A 19,981-nucleotide genomic window follows, 5' to 3' on the forward strand; every position below is an offset into this window, starting at 1 on the left:
ATATCTCGTTATACTTTAGTATTTATTAAAAAATATATAAATAAAAAAATTATTGATCACAAAATAGTCGAATTATACATTGAAGCAAATATCCCTCTAACACTGATATTTATGTGTGGCAGTTATTTTTTCATTTTCAGGAGAACCCTAATTTAATTTGCCTTCTCTCACTATTTGTTTCTCATCGTGGACTACTACAACGCAAGTATATTCGATGTCAAAAGTTTTATTTGCCCTTCTACTTCAAACCTTGTTCGTGACATTTAATCGTATTATCGGCTATTTTTCACTTGCTTTCTTTTCATTACAAAGATATGTTTTTAAAAAAAATATTTTCTTATTACGGCATTTCTAGAGAAAATACACCTACAAGAAAATTAGAGGTCAATTACTTATTTGCTAAAGTAATTAACTCATTCATTCTTTTTACTCAATGAGTATTGCATAAAGTATTACAATATAATATAAAACAGAACAAATATCTACCTGAACCGTGGATGAAATTTATCTACCGGGAACCCAAGAAAATAGCTGCAGAATAATAAATTAAGTAACAACGAGAAGTGTAATTACTATTTTAATGGGAATAAGCCACAATTGAAGTTTAAAATAAGTTTATTGGCGTTTCAATTTCCACTTCGGGAATCGTTCTCAAAATACAAACATTAATAAATTAAACAAATTTTGTTTTTTGTTATTTGGTTAAAAATTCTAATAATTTAATTGTATCTGACTCATTTATATTGACAATTCAGACATTATAATTATATATTTTAAAAAGGACGATTTTAAAACGATATTGCCAATATTCCTGAGTTGCATTCCTGTGACGACTTTACTTATTGTAAGATAGTTCGTTCGGTTACATGAAATTAACTTGAAAATATCCGTCAGAAAAAATCACAACATATGATTCGTCTTAAAAAAGACAACCACATGCCAAGATGGCAGTAAAATTCTCCTGTTAGTGATTCTATACTAAATCATGAGGAAAAAACCTCATAATACTATCCCGACATGCTAAGTATTTGGTCTTACATTTAGTTTACTCTCAATAAACACCAAATTCTGATTTTATATGTATGTATGTATGTATGTATGTATGTAATTTAAAAAACATAAATGATGTATCTTCGATATGTTATATATAACAGGTATGTTGAGAACGGTTTCCGAAGTGAAAATTTAAACGTCAATAAACTTATTTTAAACTTCAATTGCATCCAAATATTATGTTATGCAGACGACGCCGCATTAATCGCCGAGACAGAAGACGAGCTCCAAAGATTATTATTATTATTTATTATTTATTTATTAACGGGATACCACAAAATTTAATATATACACAAAGTATTACAAGTATTATCTAGTGATACAATAATTATAAAGATATAGTAAATATGTATGAAAAGAATTGGCGATGCAGCTATATAGAAAAAAAAAACAAATATTAAAATTATATAAAGCACATAGCAAATATAAATCCCATAAAATTACAAAATTTTTTTTAAACACATTCTACAGACATTTTCCGAAGCGCACAGCAACAAATCAAAGTCTATTCTATTTCCATTTAGAATGATTCTGCTCAGTGGAGAATGCCTACCAAAGTTAGAGCGATGAAATTTAATTGCAAAATTGTAAGATGTTCTAGTAACTCTAGAGGGAACATTAAATTCAATTAGAGACAGTAGATCATTGCAATTAACTTTTGAATTCAGTAGTTTATGAAGAAACAAAACATCAGCATACATCCGTCCCGAAGATAGCCTAGGAAGGTTTAATGTATTTCTAATTTCTGAGTAGGAATGGTCGCTTAAAGGTTTGTGTAATTTAAAACTTAAGTACCTAATGAATTTATTTTGGACTTTTTCAAGCTTGGCTATATGGACTTCATAAGTGGGTGACCAAACGACTGAGCCATACTCAAGAACAGATCTAACTAGGGAAATGTAAATCAGTCTGATGGAATTAATGTTATGCAAACATCTAGAGGTTCTAATAATGAAGCATTTTAAATGCCTGGTTATTCACATAATCAAAATGAGCGCAAAAATTTAGTTTGGAATATAATTGAACACCTAGATCTCTTACAGTTGAGACAGCCTTCAGTGGTTCTTCGGCTAATTTGTAATTATAAGAGAGGTTGTTAATTCTTCTACAGAAACTAATAAAGTGACATTTTCCAACATTAATGCTCATTTGGTTCCAATTGCACCATGCCATAATTTTTTTAATATCAATTTGGAGTTTTTCACAATCTGAGACGTCTTCGATAATTCTATAGATTTTTAAATCATCAGCAAATAGCAAAAATTTAGAGTTAATTTGAGATTTAATGTCATTAACAAATATATTAAAAAGGAAAGGCCCTAAGTGGCTTCCTTGTGGAACACCAGATGTTACGGAGATCTCACTAGATTGAAAGTGTTTAATTTTAACAAGTTGTATTCTGCTAGTTAGGTAACTACATAACCAGTTATACAGATTGCCTGTAAATCCAATAGTTTTAAGCTTGTTACACAACAATTTATGATTCACAGTGTCAAATGCTTTGGAGAAATCTGTATAAATAGCATCCACCTGTAGTCTCCTTTCCAAAGCATCAGATATGTATTGCGTGAAAAGTAAAAGATTTGTCGAAGTTGATCTACCTGAAAGAAAACCATGTTGCTCTTCAATTAGTACATTGCATAAAGGTGTTTTAATAGAGTCACATATTATACTCTCTAGTATTTTAGGAATAGAAGAAAGAATGCTTATTGGTCTGTAGTTAGCTATGTTACTCCTGTCACCTGATTTATGAATAGGAACAATAAAACTAGATTTCCACAAACTTGGACAAATCCCTGAATCAAGTGAATGAGAAAACAGAAAATATAAGGGATGGATTAAAGTACATCATTTTTTTAATAGTATGGGTGGAATTCCATCTGGCCCAGAGCCCTTATAAATGTCTAAATTGGCTAATTTTTCAAATATAATTTCAATAGATACATTACAAGAATTTAGACTCACTGTTTTCTCATACTCTAAGATGGGCTGTATTAAATCATCATCATTTGCTCTGTAAATATTTTGAAAGCATTGCGCAAAGCTATTAACGATATCCGCACCATTATTAAGCATTGTGTTTCCAAAAAACATTGTGTTTGGTAGACCATTATTTTTACGTTTGCTGTTAACAAAATTTCAAAAGTGCTTTACGTTTGAACTAATTCTAGATTCAGTTTGACTTATATAAATTTCATGACATGACCTGCTTAGTTCTTTGCATTTGGTTCTCAAGGAAGAGAAAAGTAGATAATCGTCCCAAGAATTTGTTTGTTTATATATCTTATGAGCAATTTTTTTCCTAAATATTAATGATTTTAGGTCATTAGTCATCCAACGAGGAAATTTGGGATTTTTTAATCTTGTACGTGGTATTGAACAATTGACACCAAACTGCAATATGGAGTAGAACAGTTCCGTGGCTTCGTTAATATCTCTGCAAATACCTAAAACGTTCTCCCAGGAGATACTAGCAAGATACATATTAAGAGCAACATAGTCTCCTCTCCTAAAATTGAAGGCAAAACTATTATATTGAAGCTCGGGTAAATTATCTTTTATAGCTAAAGAAATTGATAACGCAGGATGATAACGATCACAAGGCAATAAATAATCGTTAGCAATTTCAACTGTTACATTTACATTATCATTTGCAAAAACTAGGTCAAGTAAAACTCCGTTGCAATTTGTGATTTGATTGAGCTGAAATAGGTTATGAAATGCAAAAGTATCAACTAAAGTATCAGTAGCAGTGTTACTATTATTACTAAGGACACCTCTTTCATCATGGTACCATTCGCTGTTTGGCAGATTGTAGTCTCCTGTTAGAATGAACTTGTGTTCAGGAAAATTGTTACAGACAGATTCTATACTAATACAATGATTCTCATAGCTTATTAAGGCTGAATTAGGCGGAAGATAAACTGTACCAAGTATATAGCATTGATTCAGAGTGCAAAGACAAACAGTTTCTCCAAGTGAACATGTGGTAATAGAATAGACCTCGATGAGTAACATTTTTTAACTGCAATAAGGACACCCCCTCCAATTACTTTAACACTAGTTAATGTAGAGCGGTCCTTTCGATATATATTAAAATCTAAAAGTCCCAATTCGTCACTACTGATACCATTACACAACCACGACTCAGTAAATATAAGCACATCATAGTCAGTTGTAGCAGCACTTTCTTCAAGAGCACCAAGCTTAGTTCTAATTCCTCTAACATTCTGATAATATACTGTTAGTTCATTAGACACAATGTGGGAGGTACCCCTGGAATTCAGTTTTTTTTCTGGATTACTATTTTTGGTACGCCACGAATGTACCTAATGGTAAGATTTTCTTCACCTTTTGAAAACCTATCTGCCAAATTAGTACGAAGTTCACTAAGGTATTTTCTCTGTAGATAGGTGGAATCGGAGCTAATCTTAATATTGGATGCAGCAAGTTTATTTTTATTTTTTAAAATTGATAGTGCTACATTCTTATTTTCAAGGGGCTACTTTAATGGACGTGAAATATTATTCTTGATATTACCAAGTCTAATGACTTTTTTAACTTAAATATTGGGATTGATCACGCTTAAAGTTTGTTTAACTTTCTTCATATCTTCTTCAATTCTTGCTGGTGCTGTGCTAGAGTTGGTTTCATGGAGGTTATAAATAATAATATTATTTTCACGGAATTTACGTTCCTCCACTTCCTGGATGATGGTGTCAAGATCTGTGGCTTTGTTATCTCTAGGCAGTTCTAGTGAGCTAATTTTATCAATAAGTTGTTCCACCTTTTGTTCATGAGAACTGATTTGCTTCTTCATCATAGGAATCATTTTAATACTCTCCTCACAGGATTCGCAAAAAAGTTTAAGGACTCTTCTACCCTTCAACTCCAACACCCTGATTTCTAATGCTGTCAGATTGGCACATTGATGATGAATATTCGGATTGCAACCATCACAAACCCAATATTCACCACCCTTGACATCCAACAAACATTTTGTGCATGACATATTTAAAAATTTTAAAAATTTTTAGATCAAGTACTGGCCTATCTTCTAAATATATTATTTGTAGAAGTACTGATAACTTTTTATGAAGAGTACTTAAGTTTTTGTTGAACTCAATTAGGAGAATATGTGCTTCTAATTGCAAATAAATGCAATTTCTGGAACATTCACTAATAAATATGAAAAATAACTTACAGATTAATAGGGTCTGAACTTTTACGGGTTTTTTGATACCAAACAACACATTAATCACTAATAAATATCACTTAAATTGTACATCATTAACAGAGCAGAAAAATATGTGCTTACGCCAGTAAATATCTCTCTTGACACTCATCTTGATCATTAACACACATCTTTAATACAACAGCCAAGAACTACAATATGATCATATCAGCAAAAAAAACCAAACCTAAAATCTCAGTCAGTGAACATAACCTCTCAACAAATTGGAAACAAAAGAGCTTTGACGTTGTTCGAAACTAGATTTGAGGAAGCTTACAAGCTAGATTCGTTGGTGTGTCGTTCTCTGTTTGGGTTGGCTTTTTTCGGTGGGTTTCTGTGTGTCCTGTTTTAGGTGATTGTCACCTCTTCAGGACATGGTTCGCTTTGTCGATGGTGGCACTGGGGTCGTTGCGTCTCACTGGTGGTTTGGTTCGGTCGATGTTGATTCCTGCGGAGGAGGTAGTTTTTCAGGGTATTCAGAGGTGAAGGGTTTGGTGCTAAAACGGTTCCTTCCAAAAATTACTGGTGTATGGATGGTTATGAATGAAGTGGATAAATTTAAATATGTGAATAGTTGAATGTGTATTGAGTCGCGTTGAGGGCAGCTGTGGCTGTATTCTCTCTAAAGAGCTTGGAAGCTGCTATCTCCCTAGAGACAGGTATAATTGTACAATGGGATCGGGAAACCACAGAAAACCGATCCCTCCCTGTCCATAGCAGAGCTTGAAGTGATTTATTTAACTAGTTTTGATAATAAAGTGGAGTTACCTCCAGGATGTCCATGTATTCATCAGGGAGTTCATTGTTGACTAAGGTCAGCAATCTCCTAGGAAGGAAGGATAGTTTTCTTTTGGGATGCCTGATGAATACATCGCCAAGGATGAGCAGGTAGTTTTGGTTAGTTTTTTGGGCTCTGAAATTTTGATTTCTGATGGTTTTAATCGTGTAACTCCTGCTCAGAGAGGAGAGCCTCTCATTTATGGGCTGTATTTTCGATAGTTAATGTATGAGGGCGGAAGGGTAGTGGCACTGTTTGTAATTTACTTTACGCAGAATTTTCCTCTCCAGTCCTAGCAGTTGTTGTGTTAAGTCGTGATTGAACATGGCATATATATTAGCTCTATATTCAATCACGGGTCTGATGTATGTTTTGTACGTATGTATGAGTGTATGTAAATATATCCGTCCAAATTTTCCACATAGAGCATTGAGAAGACCGATTCTTCTCCTTACCCTGTTACGGGTTTCGGCCAGATCACGTCTCCAGTGTAGCGTCTTTGTAAACACTCCGCATGTGTGAAAAGAATCATTTGTATTTTATTTGGGTTATATGTTACTCTGGTCTAGGTGATTTTAAGCAAACCTACAGAGGACATCTGCATCATGTTATTACAAGAGCAGTGTCATTTGAGTAAAGTAAATTAAGTGTACCTGTGTTACCTGTGTTAGGGAAGTCGTTATTTTATATTGTATAGTATTGGTGCCAAAAGAACCTTGTGGCACTCCTGCTGTAGAAGTGAAGGGGGTAGAGAAATGACTTTTTACCTATACCGCGATTTTGCAGTGAGTGACATATTATTGCATGAGGCTGACAAATGGAAACGGCAAGCCGATGTTCAGTAGTTTCTTCGCCAATCCAGCATGCCAAACTTAGTCGAAGGCCTTTTGAACATCGAGAAAAATGCCTAATGATAAATTGTTGTCATTTAGACTTTGTTAGATATGTGTAACGATTTCTGTCAACACCATATTGGTGGAGCGACCTTCTCTGAAGCCAAATTGTGTTCTGTGGTAAAGTGTACGAGTCTTTCCTTAAGGATCAGCTCCAAGACCTTAGCTAAGATATTTAGAAGAGAAATCGGCCTGTAAGAGTTTAGAGCGGTCCGGGGTTTTTCCTTTTTTTAAGAGCATAATTGAGTATTTTTCATCGTGATGAAAAGTAGCAGAGTCTGAGGGTGGCGTTGACAATGTTCGTCAGTTAGAGTGTGCCGCTCGGCGGAAGTCATTCCACGCAATTCCTGGCAATGTTGTCAGATTCTGGTGAATTTGAGTTGCCGATTTGGCAGAAGTGTTCGAATGTTTGTTGATCCACAGATGCCATGATCGGATGTTCATAGAATTCCTGTGGATCGAAAGGCATTGCGAGTCGTCGTTCTGTGTCTCTTTCAGTGCGTACACGGAAGGCTCAAATCTGTGGTTATTTGTAGTGATAAGTATGTTTTGTAAATGGGTTGAAGGTAAGAGGAATGGGTTTCTCTCACAAGGTGAGAAGAATTACTGGTTTTCTGTTTCGTTAGAATTTTAAATTTTGCCCAAAAAGCACCACCGTTACGATAATTAAGACTAGAGGTGGCAGCCCGCCATTGACTGGCTTGCACATTCCTCACCTCCAGTTTGATTATCGTCGGCAGGCGGTTATATTCTGTATAAACTGAAGTAGGAATCGTCTCTTTTGTTTAATTTTATTGATTTATCAGGTCTATCATATGTGCATATGATGTGATCGACGGACGACATACCATTGGCATTCAAAAAACGTCGGTTCACGGTTGGTTATTTTGTATCGGTAGGTTAAAAAGTAGGTCGGTTAGGAGATTCCTGCACGGTTCAAATTGACTGTGCTTGGCGTTGAAGTCTTCGAGGATGATGGCCATATTAGGGCCAGAGACATAGGTACTCTAGCAAAGTTTGTGAGACAGGTTGGTTGGGGTGTTTGTAATAAGAGACTAGTATAAGCGTAGTGTTGTTCTCGAGGTGAATGTCCACTGTCAGGAAGTCTTTATCAGTAAGAATTATCTGTGGAGAAATTGTGTGAGGACAGAAGGGAATGTCATATTTAATTAGGATGTCAACGGGGACGATAAATGGTTCTGTCTTCAGGGAAGGTAAAATCTGTTTTGGACAGGGTGACACCTTGGCAGTTGATGGCACCTATCGTATATCGATGCCACCTGTCCATTTATTCAGGTAGGAATGAATTTATTCAGCTTAGAAGAAACGGACGAACATTTATATAGATCTGTCCTCAAGAATGTCAACGATGTTGTACCTTGGCTATGACCAGACGCCATAATTTAAGTTTATTGTTTTCTTTCTCTAGTTTCTTCAACCATTTTTCTGAATGAATTTATTCAGCTTAGAAGAAACGGACGAACATTTATATAGATCTGTCCTCAAGAATGTCAACGATGTTGTACCTTGGCTATGACCAGACGCCATAATTTAAGTTTATTGTTTTCTTTCTCTAGTTTCTTCAACCATTTTTCTGATATTACTGTATATTTTAACAATTACTTTATTTAACAAAAAAAAACGTACATAATTTATTACCTTCTAATTCCATTCCATTCGTAATAAAATATTCCCGGTCCGACTTTCATAAGCGTGTATTAAAAATTATTCAAATTTTAGAGAAAACTCCGAAAATAATGTAAATTTTCAAAGAAAAAGTATCATTTTTCCATAATTTCTTTGCAATGTTTGTAATCTAACAATAAGCCTAATGGCGCATACTTCTCAAATGGGTACAAATGAATACAAATAAGAATGAGCAGTTCTCGTGAAGTTTTTCTCACTTTAAACTCGATTACGATGAAAAGTGAGTTAAAAGAAAATTAAAAGTATTTTTACAAAAAGTTTGTGTTCTCATCGTGAATCTTTTTTAAATAGGAATTTTAAATAGATTCCAGCGGTTCCAAATCAACTTTCAGCTAGCATACGCTACTTGGGCGGATAATTAAAAACAGTCCCCTAAATAAAAAATGCAGGAGAACGTCATCTCTTACACATCGCGCAGTGGTTATTCAATAGTGGTAAGAATAGTGATAATTAATGTAAAAAATCATAAGCTTGGCAAACCATTTATCGTTAAAGTAATAATCCATACTTTATATAGAGATATTTTTATTTTAAGGTATTGCAATTTCTTACATATATAACTTGGTTGTTGCCGTATTGGATTCGATTTTACATTAGCATGGGTCTTTTGACTTTTTAGAATTAGGGAAATTTTAATTCATAAATTATTTTATTTTAGTAAAATTTGGTATACAAACGTATCTTGACAAAAACAAGAAATGATTAGAATTTCAGCCATATCCGTTTAGGTTTCTCTTTTTTTTTTTTAAATAAAATTTAGCGGTGTGCGGTTTTTGGTTTTTGGTTTTTTTTAAGTTCTTTACAATGTCTAGAGCACTAACATAAAAATTCCCATTAGAGCGAGTTTGATAAGGGGCGGGGCCTAAGTTAAGCCGGACTTTTTTTCGGGAAATTACAAATATGATTCACAGAAGTTTAGTTACTGTGTTAAGATGTTTCATGTAGACTGCTTCTACACCAAGTATAGTGCAAATATGTTTTGGCTTTTTTCATTTCACAGGGGTTGACATCTGGTTCACATCATGGTTTTACATCTCACAGGGGTTGCTACTTTTTACCCCTAAACATCTGGACATCTGTATTGGAATGTGTTCATTTCAACTATTTATGTTCTTCTTCATGTGTCATATCACAGTTATCCGACGTTGGCGATCACCATTGCGAATCGATCGTCTGCCAGATGAAATAAGTGCCCTGCATTTGAAGTCCATTTTAACCAAGAAACCTGTTTTCTTTCTACATCTCTATTTTCCCTGGGTCAGTTGTAATATACTATATCGATTTCCCCTCACTATATGTCCCAGATAAGATATTTTCCGTTGTTTTCAAACAGTCTTCAGCAATTCTCTATCTTTGGTGACCCTCCTTAGTACTTCCTCATTAGTTTTTCTTAGTATCCAAGGTATCTTCACCATCCGTCTATGAATCCACATTTTCAATGCTTCAATTCTGTTTATACTTGCTACTTCACACTTCTGCTCCATACAAAAGTACAGATCAAATATAGCACTTAACCATTCCTCCTTTTTATGTACTTCATATATTATTTCCTTAACCAACTATTTATATATTTCTAAAATATGACTATTATGTGACTTAAAAAAAGATGTTACAGTAGGCGGTGTAGTAGACTAGTGCGAAGCTTTATACTGTTTTCTATATTTTTAAAATTTAAATAATATTTTTAAAATATAATAAAGTGCTTTTATTACTTATTTACTAATTATATTTTAAATAAATTATATTATATACAAATAATTGATGTCGACACCTGTTGACGTATTAACAAAGCATGCGTTGATTACTTCTGACCGATCTGTCAAATTCAAACGAAATATTAAATTATAATAAAATATAAATAAATATCATATGATAGCAAATTTAAAAAATTATTTTAAAACGAGAAGTGTGTTAAGAATTTAAACGGATGATTCAAAATGCTTCTTAATTGGAGGCCATTTATGACTTTTAAATTTTGACAATGGTTGTGAATCGAATCTTTTATTGACAAATATTTTGTTTTATTTTTTTACTTTTAATCTAATGTCTGTATTTTGTTATTTATTTTTTATGCAGTTTTTGATTTAAACCTACTTATAATAAATGTAAAGAACTGAAGACGATGATCGATGAGCTTCATACGGAATCCTTAAAAAAAGGACTGAAAATGAATCTGAGTAAAACTAAGCTAATGTCGAATAAAGATGATCAACCGACGATAACCATCCAAGGAACAAAAGTGGAACATGTAGAAGAATACATATATCTGGGTCAGAATATCAAGGTAAACAAAGAAAACTAAACTACCGAAATAAGCAGACGAGTAAGAATGGGATGGGCCGCATTTGGAAAACTCTCATACATACTGAAAGACAAAAAGATACCCCAAAACCTTCGAACCAAAGTGTTCGATTCTTGTATCCTTCCCGTTCTCACTTACGGAGCTCAAACCTGGACATTCACAAAAAAGAACATGGACAAGATTCGAAAAACTCAGCGAGCCATGGAACAACAGATGCTTGGTATCTCACTAATAGATTGGCAAACGAACGAAGCGTTTCGGAACAAAACAAAAATAAAGGACGCCGCGAAACAAGCAGCTAAATTAAAATGGAAATGGGCTGGACACAACGAACGTCTCGAAGATGGTAGATGGAACAAAGAAGTCGGAAACTGGCGACCGTACGATGCGAAGAGACCAAGCAGAAGACCTCAAATGCGCTGGAGCGACGATATCAAAAGAGTCGTAGGACCAATGTGGAAACGCCTAGCACATAACAGGGATGAATGGCGAGAAATGGGAGAGGCCTTTATTCGACAATTCGGATAGAAAAAGGGCTATAAAAAAAAATGTGTGATGAATAGAAACGTATTGATCGAGAGTAATGAATCGATGTGAAGAACCGCTATTTTGTGACTCTACCCGTGACGACGCCATCGTGTGGCGCTAGTTCCGTAACGACGCCATCGTGTGGCGCTAGTTCCGTAACGACACCAACTGGTGGCGCTAGTTCCGTGGCGCTTTGAACTAACTAACGGCGCTAACTTTGAAAGTATTTCATTCAATTGTGCTTCAATCCTTATATTTTTTGTTATGGTGTTTTCATTATTTACTATCTCTTTTAAATATTTTGTTGTGAATGTGGATTGAAAAGTTTTGATTTTTGTCTAATTCTGATTCTTGTTTTCAACGCATTGGACAAACATGTTTAGAACTGCTGGCTGTTGCAATTAATTTAAAATAGCGCATTTGAAAAAATATAAACGACAATTTGTCCGTCTTGTAACCGCTTCTTCTTATTCAATACCCCTAATTTAAACTCAGCCATTCGCGCACGTCGTCATTCAAAAAGTCTTTTTACAGCTAAGTTTTAAAAACTGCTAAAAAGTATACGATGATGAATAGAGACTTAACTAGAACCGTTGAATATTTACACATTTAATTATGGGATCCCTATTCAGGGTGTGAAAGGCCTGAAAGTGGAAAACTGTTGAGGGTCTTTGGCTTTTCACGAAAGAAAAAAGATTAATATAGTATTAGTATATCTGGTTAAAATACGTTATATTTCAAATTGTAATCAGGACCGTATTTTCTAATTGTATTATAGCGACATGAAAAATAAAAATATATTTTGTCATTACTATATTTATACAACTGTAATAATATAAATTACGCAAGGAATATAATTTTACTAACAAACTTTCATTTGAATCACTGACAAAATTTTGGTGCAAAATGTTTATTTACATTGTGAAGTGACTCCATATATAAGCTTAAAATGTGATAGTTCTTGGGAGTTGGCTGTATACCATATTAGTATATTAGCTATATACCATATTAGTACAATATAATATTTGAATAAAAAATTAAAATGGATTATAATAAAATTCAGAACGTTTTCGGACTTATCAGTACATCTTCAGTGAACCTGAAAAGTAAGTAATCCCACGAAGTTAAGAAAAACGTGAATGTAAAATTTTTATTGTTGAAAAATGTGGTTTAGATTACTTACTTTAGAATACTTGCACTACTAACCGCAAAACCAAATAGTGGTTGGGTTCAAATTGCAGATAACATACTTAAAAGTATTAAATTAGACGGCATAATGCCGATGAAAATGGATATAACTCTCCGGGAACAGTATGTCCCTACTCGAAATAAAATTTTTCATGCGAGATGGTATGCGAGTTTGCCAACTGATCTGAGATGCTAAAAATAATAATTTACTGTTTAAATGACAATAACATTCAGACCATGATCGATAGTTTGCTTTTAAAAAGTAAGTAACGTCAAGGACCCATCTGTCGATGGAGTAATAAAATGTAAAGGAGATTTATCTTATAGACTGATGGTTAAGAATGTATACATAATTATATCAATATATTAAGAAAATAAAGTTTGAGATTCTTCTTCCTCTTCTTCCTCTTTATAAGCAATTCTGCTTGCTCATTGGCGGATTAATACCTCTATGGAAGGTTGTCACTCCATCTTTTGCGCGGTCGTCCGATACTTCTCCTGTCGATTGGTGCTTCTCTTGCTATTTTGACGACACGGGTCTTCTCCATCCTGCTTTTGTGGTTATTCCATTCTTTTTTCTTTTTTGTGTCCATTCATTTATACACTGTACGTTACATTTTCTTCTAATGTCTTCACTTCTCTTTCGATCTCTCAGCGTATTTCTTGTAATTCTTCGCAGTACCCTCATCTCTACCGTTTCCAGTGGCCTTTGCGTTGTGGCTGCGTTGGGTCTTGTTTCTAAGGCATATGTCATACACTGGCTTTATAAATTCTTGACTTCATCTCAGTGTTAATGTGTCTGTTTCGCCACATAGTATTATTAAGGCATCCTGTCAGTCTATTTGATTTTGTACTTGATCTCTCACTTCTTTGTCCAAGTCTCCATAGCTAGACAGTGTAATTCCCAGGTATTTTATTTCCATTACTTGTTCAATACTGATACCATCAATTTCTATTTTACATCTGATTGGTTCTTTGCTGACCACTATTGTTTTAGTTTATATATATATATATATATATATATATATATATATATATATATATATATATATATATAATAAATGATAAATATGTGGACCACTCTTTGCAGACTGCTCATCTTGAGCTATCATATTGCGTCGTCTGCGTAACAAAGTATTTAGATTTCTTTGTTTCCCATTCTGTATCCTCTTCCTTTATTATCGGTTTTGATGATTTCATCCATGATCAAATTAAAGAGCATGGGGCTCAATGAATCCCCTTGTCTTATTCCGCTGCCTATTTCTATAGGTTCTGTAAGTTGTTCATCTATTCTGACTCTCATTTTGTTGTTTTGGTAGATGTTTCGATAGTTTTTATAATATTTAGGGGAACTTCTCTATTATACAGAAGATGGATTACATCTTTGAGTCTTACTCTGTCAAACGCTTTCTTTATGTCAATCCGACACAGAAATATTAGTCTATTATACTCTAGTGATTTCTCAGTGATTTGCTTTATAACGAATATTGTATCTGTACACTATCTTCCAATGAAAGGAAATGGCAGGTGGGAAATGGCAAGGGCAGCGTTCTTAAAATTCAAGCAATTGTTTTGTGACAAAAATCTGAATACTGCGCTGAGACTGAGGTTTGTTGAATGTTACGTCTGGTCGCAATTATTGTACGGGGTAGAAACATGGACATTAAAAGCGCAAATAGTTAAGAAGCTTGAAGACTTTGAACTTTGGATATACCGGAGAATGTTGAGAATTCCTGGACTGCCAGAGTCACCAATGAGGAAGTGCTGAGAAGGATGGGTCGAGACAAAAAATTGTTGAGAACAATAAAAGTACGCAAGACTGCATACCTTGGACACATACTGAGAAATGATAAATATAGTCTTCTGCAGGTCATCATGCAGGGTAGAGTCGGTGGCAAAAAGGGAATAGGTAGAAAGAGGAAGTCATGGCTGCGAAATATTCGAGACTGGACAAACATGACTGTAGACGAATTATTCCACGTTGCAAAAGACAGAGAAGCCTTTGAAAATGTGGTTGCCAACCTCCGTTAATGGGGACGGCATAAGAAGAAGAAGAAGACACTATCTTCCACTACGAAAACCCTGTTGTTTATCTGCTAAACTTATTCTCTGATTTATTAGCACTTGTAAAATTTTAGTTGTAAGGTTTAGCGTAGTATTTAACAAGCTTATACCTATGTAGTTTTCTGGCTGTTTTTATGTACTTTTTTAATAGTTATCCATTAACTACCTACTTGTTATCCATTCTTCCGGTATATTATTGTGTTGCTGTTCCAATTTGAGATGAATTAAGTAATATGAGGAAAAATGTATTGAAATTGTAAATAATAGGTGAGATGTAAAGTTGGTTGTATATGTCTGAGGTAATGGTAAATTGTATTTAATGTAATATAAATATTTTTGAATTATTTGCAAAAGTGTGGGTGTTCTATGGTTATTGGTAATAAAAATATTTTATAAATGAGAGATTTTATTTTGAATAAACCTTACAGGGGTCTTAAGATAAATTAATGTGGTAGTTTGATTAAATAGGACATAGTAGGAATTAAATGAGATATAGTCAATAGCATAAGTTGGTAATGTAAAATTGTAATGTTAACATTTTTTTGAAAAAGTTTGAAAAAGGTAATGAAAACGGATCTTAATGATTCCTGAAGTGGCAGCATGTCAGTTAAATGTGCAATTGTGAAATCATAGATAATCGGAGATAAAATTATTAATTGGCTGCCTAAATTGTGATGTTAATCAGAAAGAATGGAAATGAAAACCTGTCTTGTGTTATTTGAAATGTCAAAAATATTTAATGAAAAATTGTTTTAAGAAAATCAAAGACAAGACAATAAATGTTTCTTTCACTACAGTTACGTCTTCATAAAGTTTCTATAAGTTGCGCCAGTATGTAGGAAATTTTAATTTTTCCGCGTTTGGGCAGTGTCACCAAAGATCGACAAACGAGGCAAAAACATTTATCCTTGAACATGATAAACAAAAATTCTTCCTCCCAATCGATATTAAAATGGTACACTCTGCTTTTTTTCGCCGCACCCATTTGCGTTTAAATATTGCTAATTTGCATATAACGACTTATCGTAACTTAATAAACACTGACATAATGCTCATTATCGTTGTGTCGTTCTGCCTCTGTTTAGATTTTCTTTTCGTCGCATTTCTGTTTGTCATGTTTGTGTCTATCACCTAAAACATCGGTGGATGTTGTTCCTGCGGAGGAGGTAGATGTCCAAGGTGGTCGGAGGTGAAAGATTTGGAGCTAAAACGGTCCTTTTCGGAAATTATTAGTATATTAAATTATGAATATGAATGAATATAAGAATATTGTAATATTTTTATTAAATCTAATTTATTGTCTTTATTTATTACAAAAGGTTCTACATTTATAACACTTACAAGTTTATTAAAGTCTTTATTTGTGCAATATAACTAATTTATTTCACACTAATAATTATATAATTTATTTACATTTATTAGAATACGCGTTACAATTCGAAACTCGGCGCGATATTATTTTTTAGACTAACTTTTTCCAACAAAATTCCCTCCTTAAATATAAAATACAGTTATTCGAGAATCCCTTCGATTTCGGACGGCGACCTTCTCGAAAATTCAGGTTGGCAAACAGGTCTTTCAGCTGAGCGGCGAAATTACTAGAATAGAATAGAATTAGAAATAATATATTTACAGTTTTATGCGTCATAATATTTATCGTAACAATATTAATATACTAGTGAAAGTTATTGAGTCGCAGTGGGGGCAGCTGTGGCTGCTATCTCCCTAGAGACAGGTATAAATGTGCAATGGGAAACGGAAAACCACAGAAAACCGATCCCTCCCTGTCCGTAGCAAAGTGAACTATTTAGTTAATTGCAGTAATAAAGTGGAGTTTCCTCCAGGATGTCCATGTATTCATCAGGGAGTTTGTTGCTGGCTAAAGTTAGCAATTTAGTAGGAAGGAAGAGCAGTTTTTTTTTGGGATGTCTGATGAATACATTGCCAAAGGATGAGCAGGTAATTTTGATTGTATGTTGGGCTCTGAAGTTTTGACCTCTAATGGTTTTAATCATATAACTCCTGCTCAGAGAGGAGAGCCTCTCATTTATGGGCTGGATGTTTGATAGTTGATGTATGGGATGCGACGGGTAGTCGTGTCGTTTGTAGTTTACCTTAAGCAGGATCCCTCGTGTCAATCATAGCATTTGTTGTGTTAGGTCGCGATTGAACATGGCGTATATATTAGCTCTGTATTCAATCACAGGCCTGATGTATGTTTTGTATGTGTGTATTAGTGTACGTGAATGTGTCTGCAAAAATTTACCACATAGAGCGTTAAGTTAACCGATTCTTCTCCTTACCTTGTTACGGGTGACGGCTAGATCAAGTGTCTTTGGAAACACCACACCACTCTATCCGGTCACGGAGCTGGAGTCTCATAGTCTAAGGCCAATTCTTTCGGTGACGTTATGAATGATGTATCTGCTAAGATTGGGATGTCTAAAGAAGATCATTTGTGAGGGGCATAATGCTCCATCACCGTAACTTATTTATATATGAACCAGGCATTCTAGAAGCTTCGGTAACATTCTGTCTGGAATATTTTGACTAGGGTCTGTTTAATTTTGAATTCTTTCACGATCGACTCTAGGCGCTGACGCGATCGACCGTTTGGACACAGACGGTCCATAGAGACCATACATAGACTTAAAATTATACAACTAAAATTATTACAACAAGTCTTTAATAAAAATTACAAACACCAACAAGTCTAACATAAAAATCCTATTTGAACCTAAGCTAAAGTTGCTTTGCTTCCTCTTTTTAAGTCGTCTATAGTAGATCCACTTTGGAATTTTGCGTAACTGGAAAATATACATAAAAATAATACAAAATATATTCAGCGCAACAATACTTACATTCTTTCATACTTTAATCTTTCTTGATTGGATAATGAAGGTTTTGTTTTCCGTAAAGCTTCTACCAAATGAGCTTGATTGATTTTAGTGTCCTGAGTTACGACCTAAAATTAAAAGGTCATTAATAAAGGTCATCACATAAACGTTATAAAAGCAAAGATACTTTATACATAAATATTAAAAACCTGTATTGAGGATGGCGCCTCAGAAAAACGGACTGTTTGCGACTTTTTATTTAAGTGTTGTAAAAAGCGTCGTACATCTTTTAAATGTTAAGTATTATCTCATATTGGTTGTTTAAAGCAATTCAAATATTATAAATATATCATTGCAGAAACAATAATAAGTATGCAAATTTTTTGTTCTTGATATTCCGACCAAAACAAAAATTATACTGTTCCGCGATTCCTTCACTACTCCGTCGCAAAAAAAAGAAGACTGGATTGTGTGAAAGTTTTTTTTATCCGTAGTCATAGCTATAAGGAGGTAGTAGTAGGAGTAGGAGTGATAGTAATCAAAAATCATATATGTAGAAGTGCCCCAAGGATGGAGGGATGTGATTAGTCAAAGCAGACGCAAACCTTAACTCTGTTGTAGATTGTAAGATAGAATTCACAAGGCGTTGCCAAATGACTTATCACTAAAGGGCAGATAATATGCAACTTGCATTTTAATGCATTTTTGTGAATTCGTAAAATTTGGATTTTTTTATAATATGTGCATTAAAATGCGCATGTTTTAAAGATTTTTTTTTGCATTTTATCCGCTCTTTACTTATCACCAATGTACAAACCGACAAATCGATTTCCCATAATACCGATTCGAAGATTGAAGATCTCTGATACACCACAGTATCATTACATTAACACTTCGTTTTATGATGCATTTTATAAGAATAACGTAATGTGGGTGGCACCAAAGGGGTGTAACAATAAAGGAAATAAACCCTACCAAGACAGCATCTCGTAACTCCTACAATGGGCTCCTTCCTATTGATTTAGCCAAGTTTAGTGACCTCCAAAACCTGACTAAATTTCTCACCAACGAAGATTGACTAACACAGTTGCCCTAGCCCTAGAAATTCACGATGATGTTTACATTGATTACGAGGAAGATGATGAGTTACTTGGGTACTTTTTAATAGAATACGAGTATGTGAAACAAATTTTCAGTTATTAATAACAATGAGATAGATAGACAATAAATATTAGATATTGTGACAGTTAAAATGGTGTGAAGTTTCATAAATACATCTTAATTTCGTTTTTCACATTAAATACTGTATTCTAAATGTGATTAAAATTATTGGTTCTAACATAAATTAAACTATTTCACCAGTAGATGTGAAGATTTGAATTTCGTTTTCCTCGACTTTTTAAAAAAATTGAACCTCATCTTTTTCCACTGGACCCTTCAATTATATATCATTATTATTTTTATGTCCTTTTTAATGAACCCTTTTAATGTCGTAACTGAATAAACCATTAGTGGATATTACTGGGAAACTAACAATGCAAATATAAATGCTAACGTAGGTGGAGAAATCTACAATCACACCCACCGTAAAACGGAGTCTTAATAAAGCCGCAGCTACTTATGAATACATTTAAGATTCATAATTAAGATTAGCGACTTCAATCGTCTGCAGATTATCCCAAGATTTGTAAGTTAGTGTGAAATAAGGAGATAGTGAGATAGAGACGTAAATAAGTGAGGTATTTTCGAAGTACGATTATACTAGAAGTGAGACAATATGAGGTGATAATTACCCCAGTCATTAGTGGGGGTTATGCCAAGTTATTTCAAATGAAAATCTCAAACCTTGATATAAGTTAACATCTCAAACATATCTTTAATCTATTTAGTAAATAATAGCTCTGCTACGTGGTTGTTTTACGTATAATTTTTCTGCATTTTGGGAGTATTTTATCGAACTTGAGTGTTTATTATTATTTAAATAGGTAAACCTAATATACAATAATACATAAAATTGCCTTAAAAACCTAGAAACTTAATGAAACATATATATATATATATATATATATATATATATATATATATATATATACTGCGCCTCTGATAAGTGCTTGCCCGGATAAAGGAGGAGGGTTGGGCGACAAAACATTACTACAAAACCTGAAAAAAAGCCTCGAAATGGACGGATATTAAGAAAACGATATTATGAACAGAACATGGATTTTTTTTAACTTTGAACGTTAGAACTTTCAATATACCCGGAGTGTTGAGCGCTTTGCTCAGTGAATTGAAAAGATACAAGAATGGTGTAGCAACAATTCAGGAAACAAGATGACTAGGAAAGGATATCTGGAACACGAAAACACACACCATCTTGTCAAGTGGTTTAGACATAGG

The 19,981-nt window shown here is 33.9% G+C and overlaps 1 protein-coding gene across 1 annotated transcript in view; it reads right to left on the reverse strand.

The window, feature by feature from the left end:
- Nucleotides 1-17,416: 17,416 nt before the first annotated feature.
- Nucleotides 17,417-19,981, reverse strand: part of Pex1 (peroxisomal biogenesis factor 1) — a 32,923-nt gene continuing 30,358 nt past the window's right edge. The window contains exons 13-14 of the mRNA XM_072532555.1: nucleotides 17,609-17,712; nucleotides 17,417-17,554 (exon numbers count right to left, since the gene is read on the reverse strand). Of these exons, the coding sequence (XP_072388656.1) occupies nucleotides 17,485-17,554; nucleotides 17,609-17,712 (174 nt within the window). The 3' untranslated portion in view covers nucleotides 17,417-17,484. The remainder of the gene's footprint in view (nucleotides 17,555-17,608; nucleotides 17,713-19,981) is intronic.

The sequence above is a fragment of the Diabrotica undecimpunctata genome, chromosome 5, assembly GCF_040954645.1.
Source record: "Diabrotica undecimpunctata isolate CICGRU chromosome 5, icDiaUnde3, whole genome shotgun sequence".
Lineage (NCBI taxonomy): Eukaryota > Metazoa > Arthropoda > Insecta > Coleoptera > Chrysomelidae > Diabrotica > Diabrotica undecimpunctata.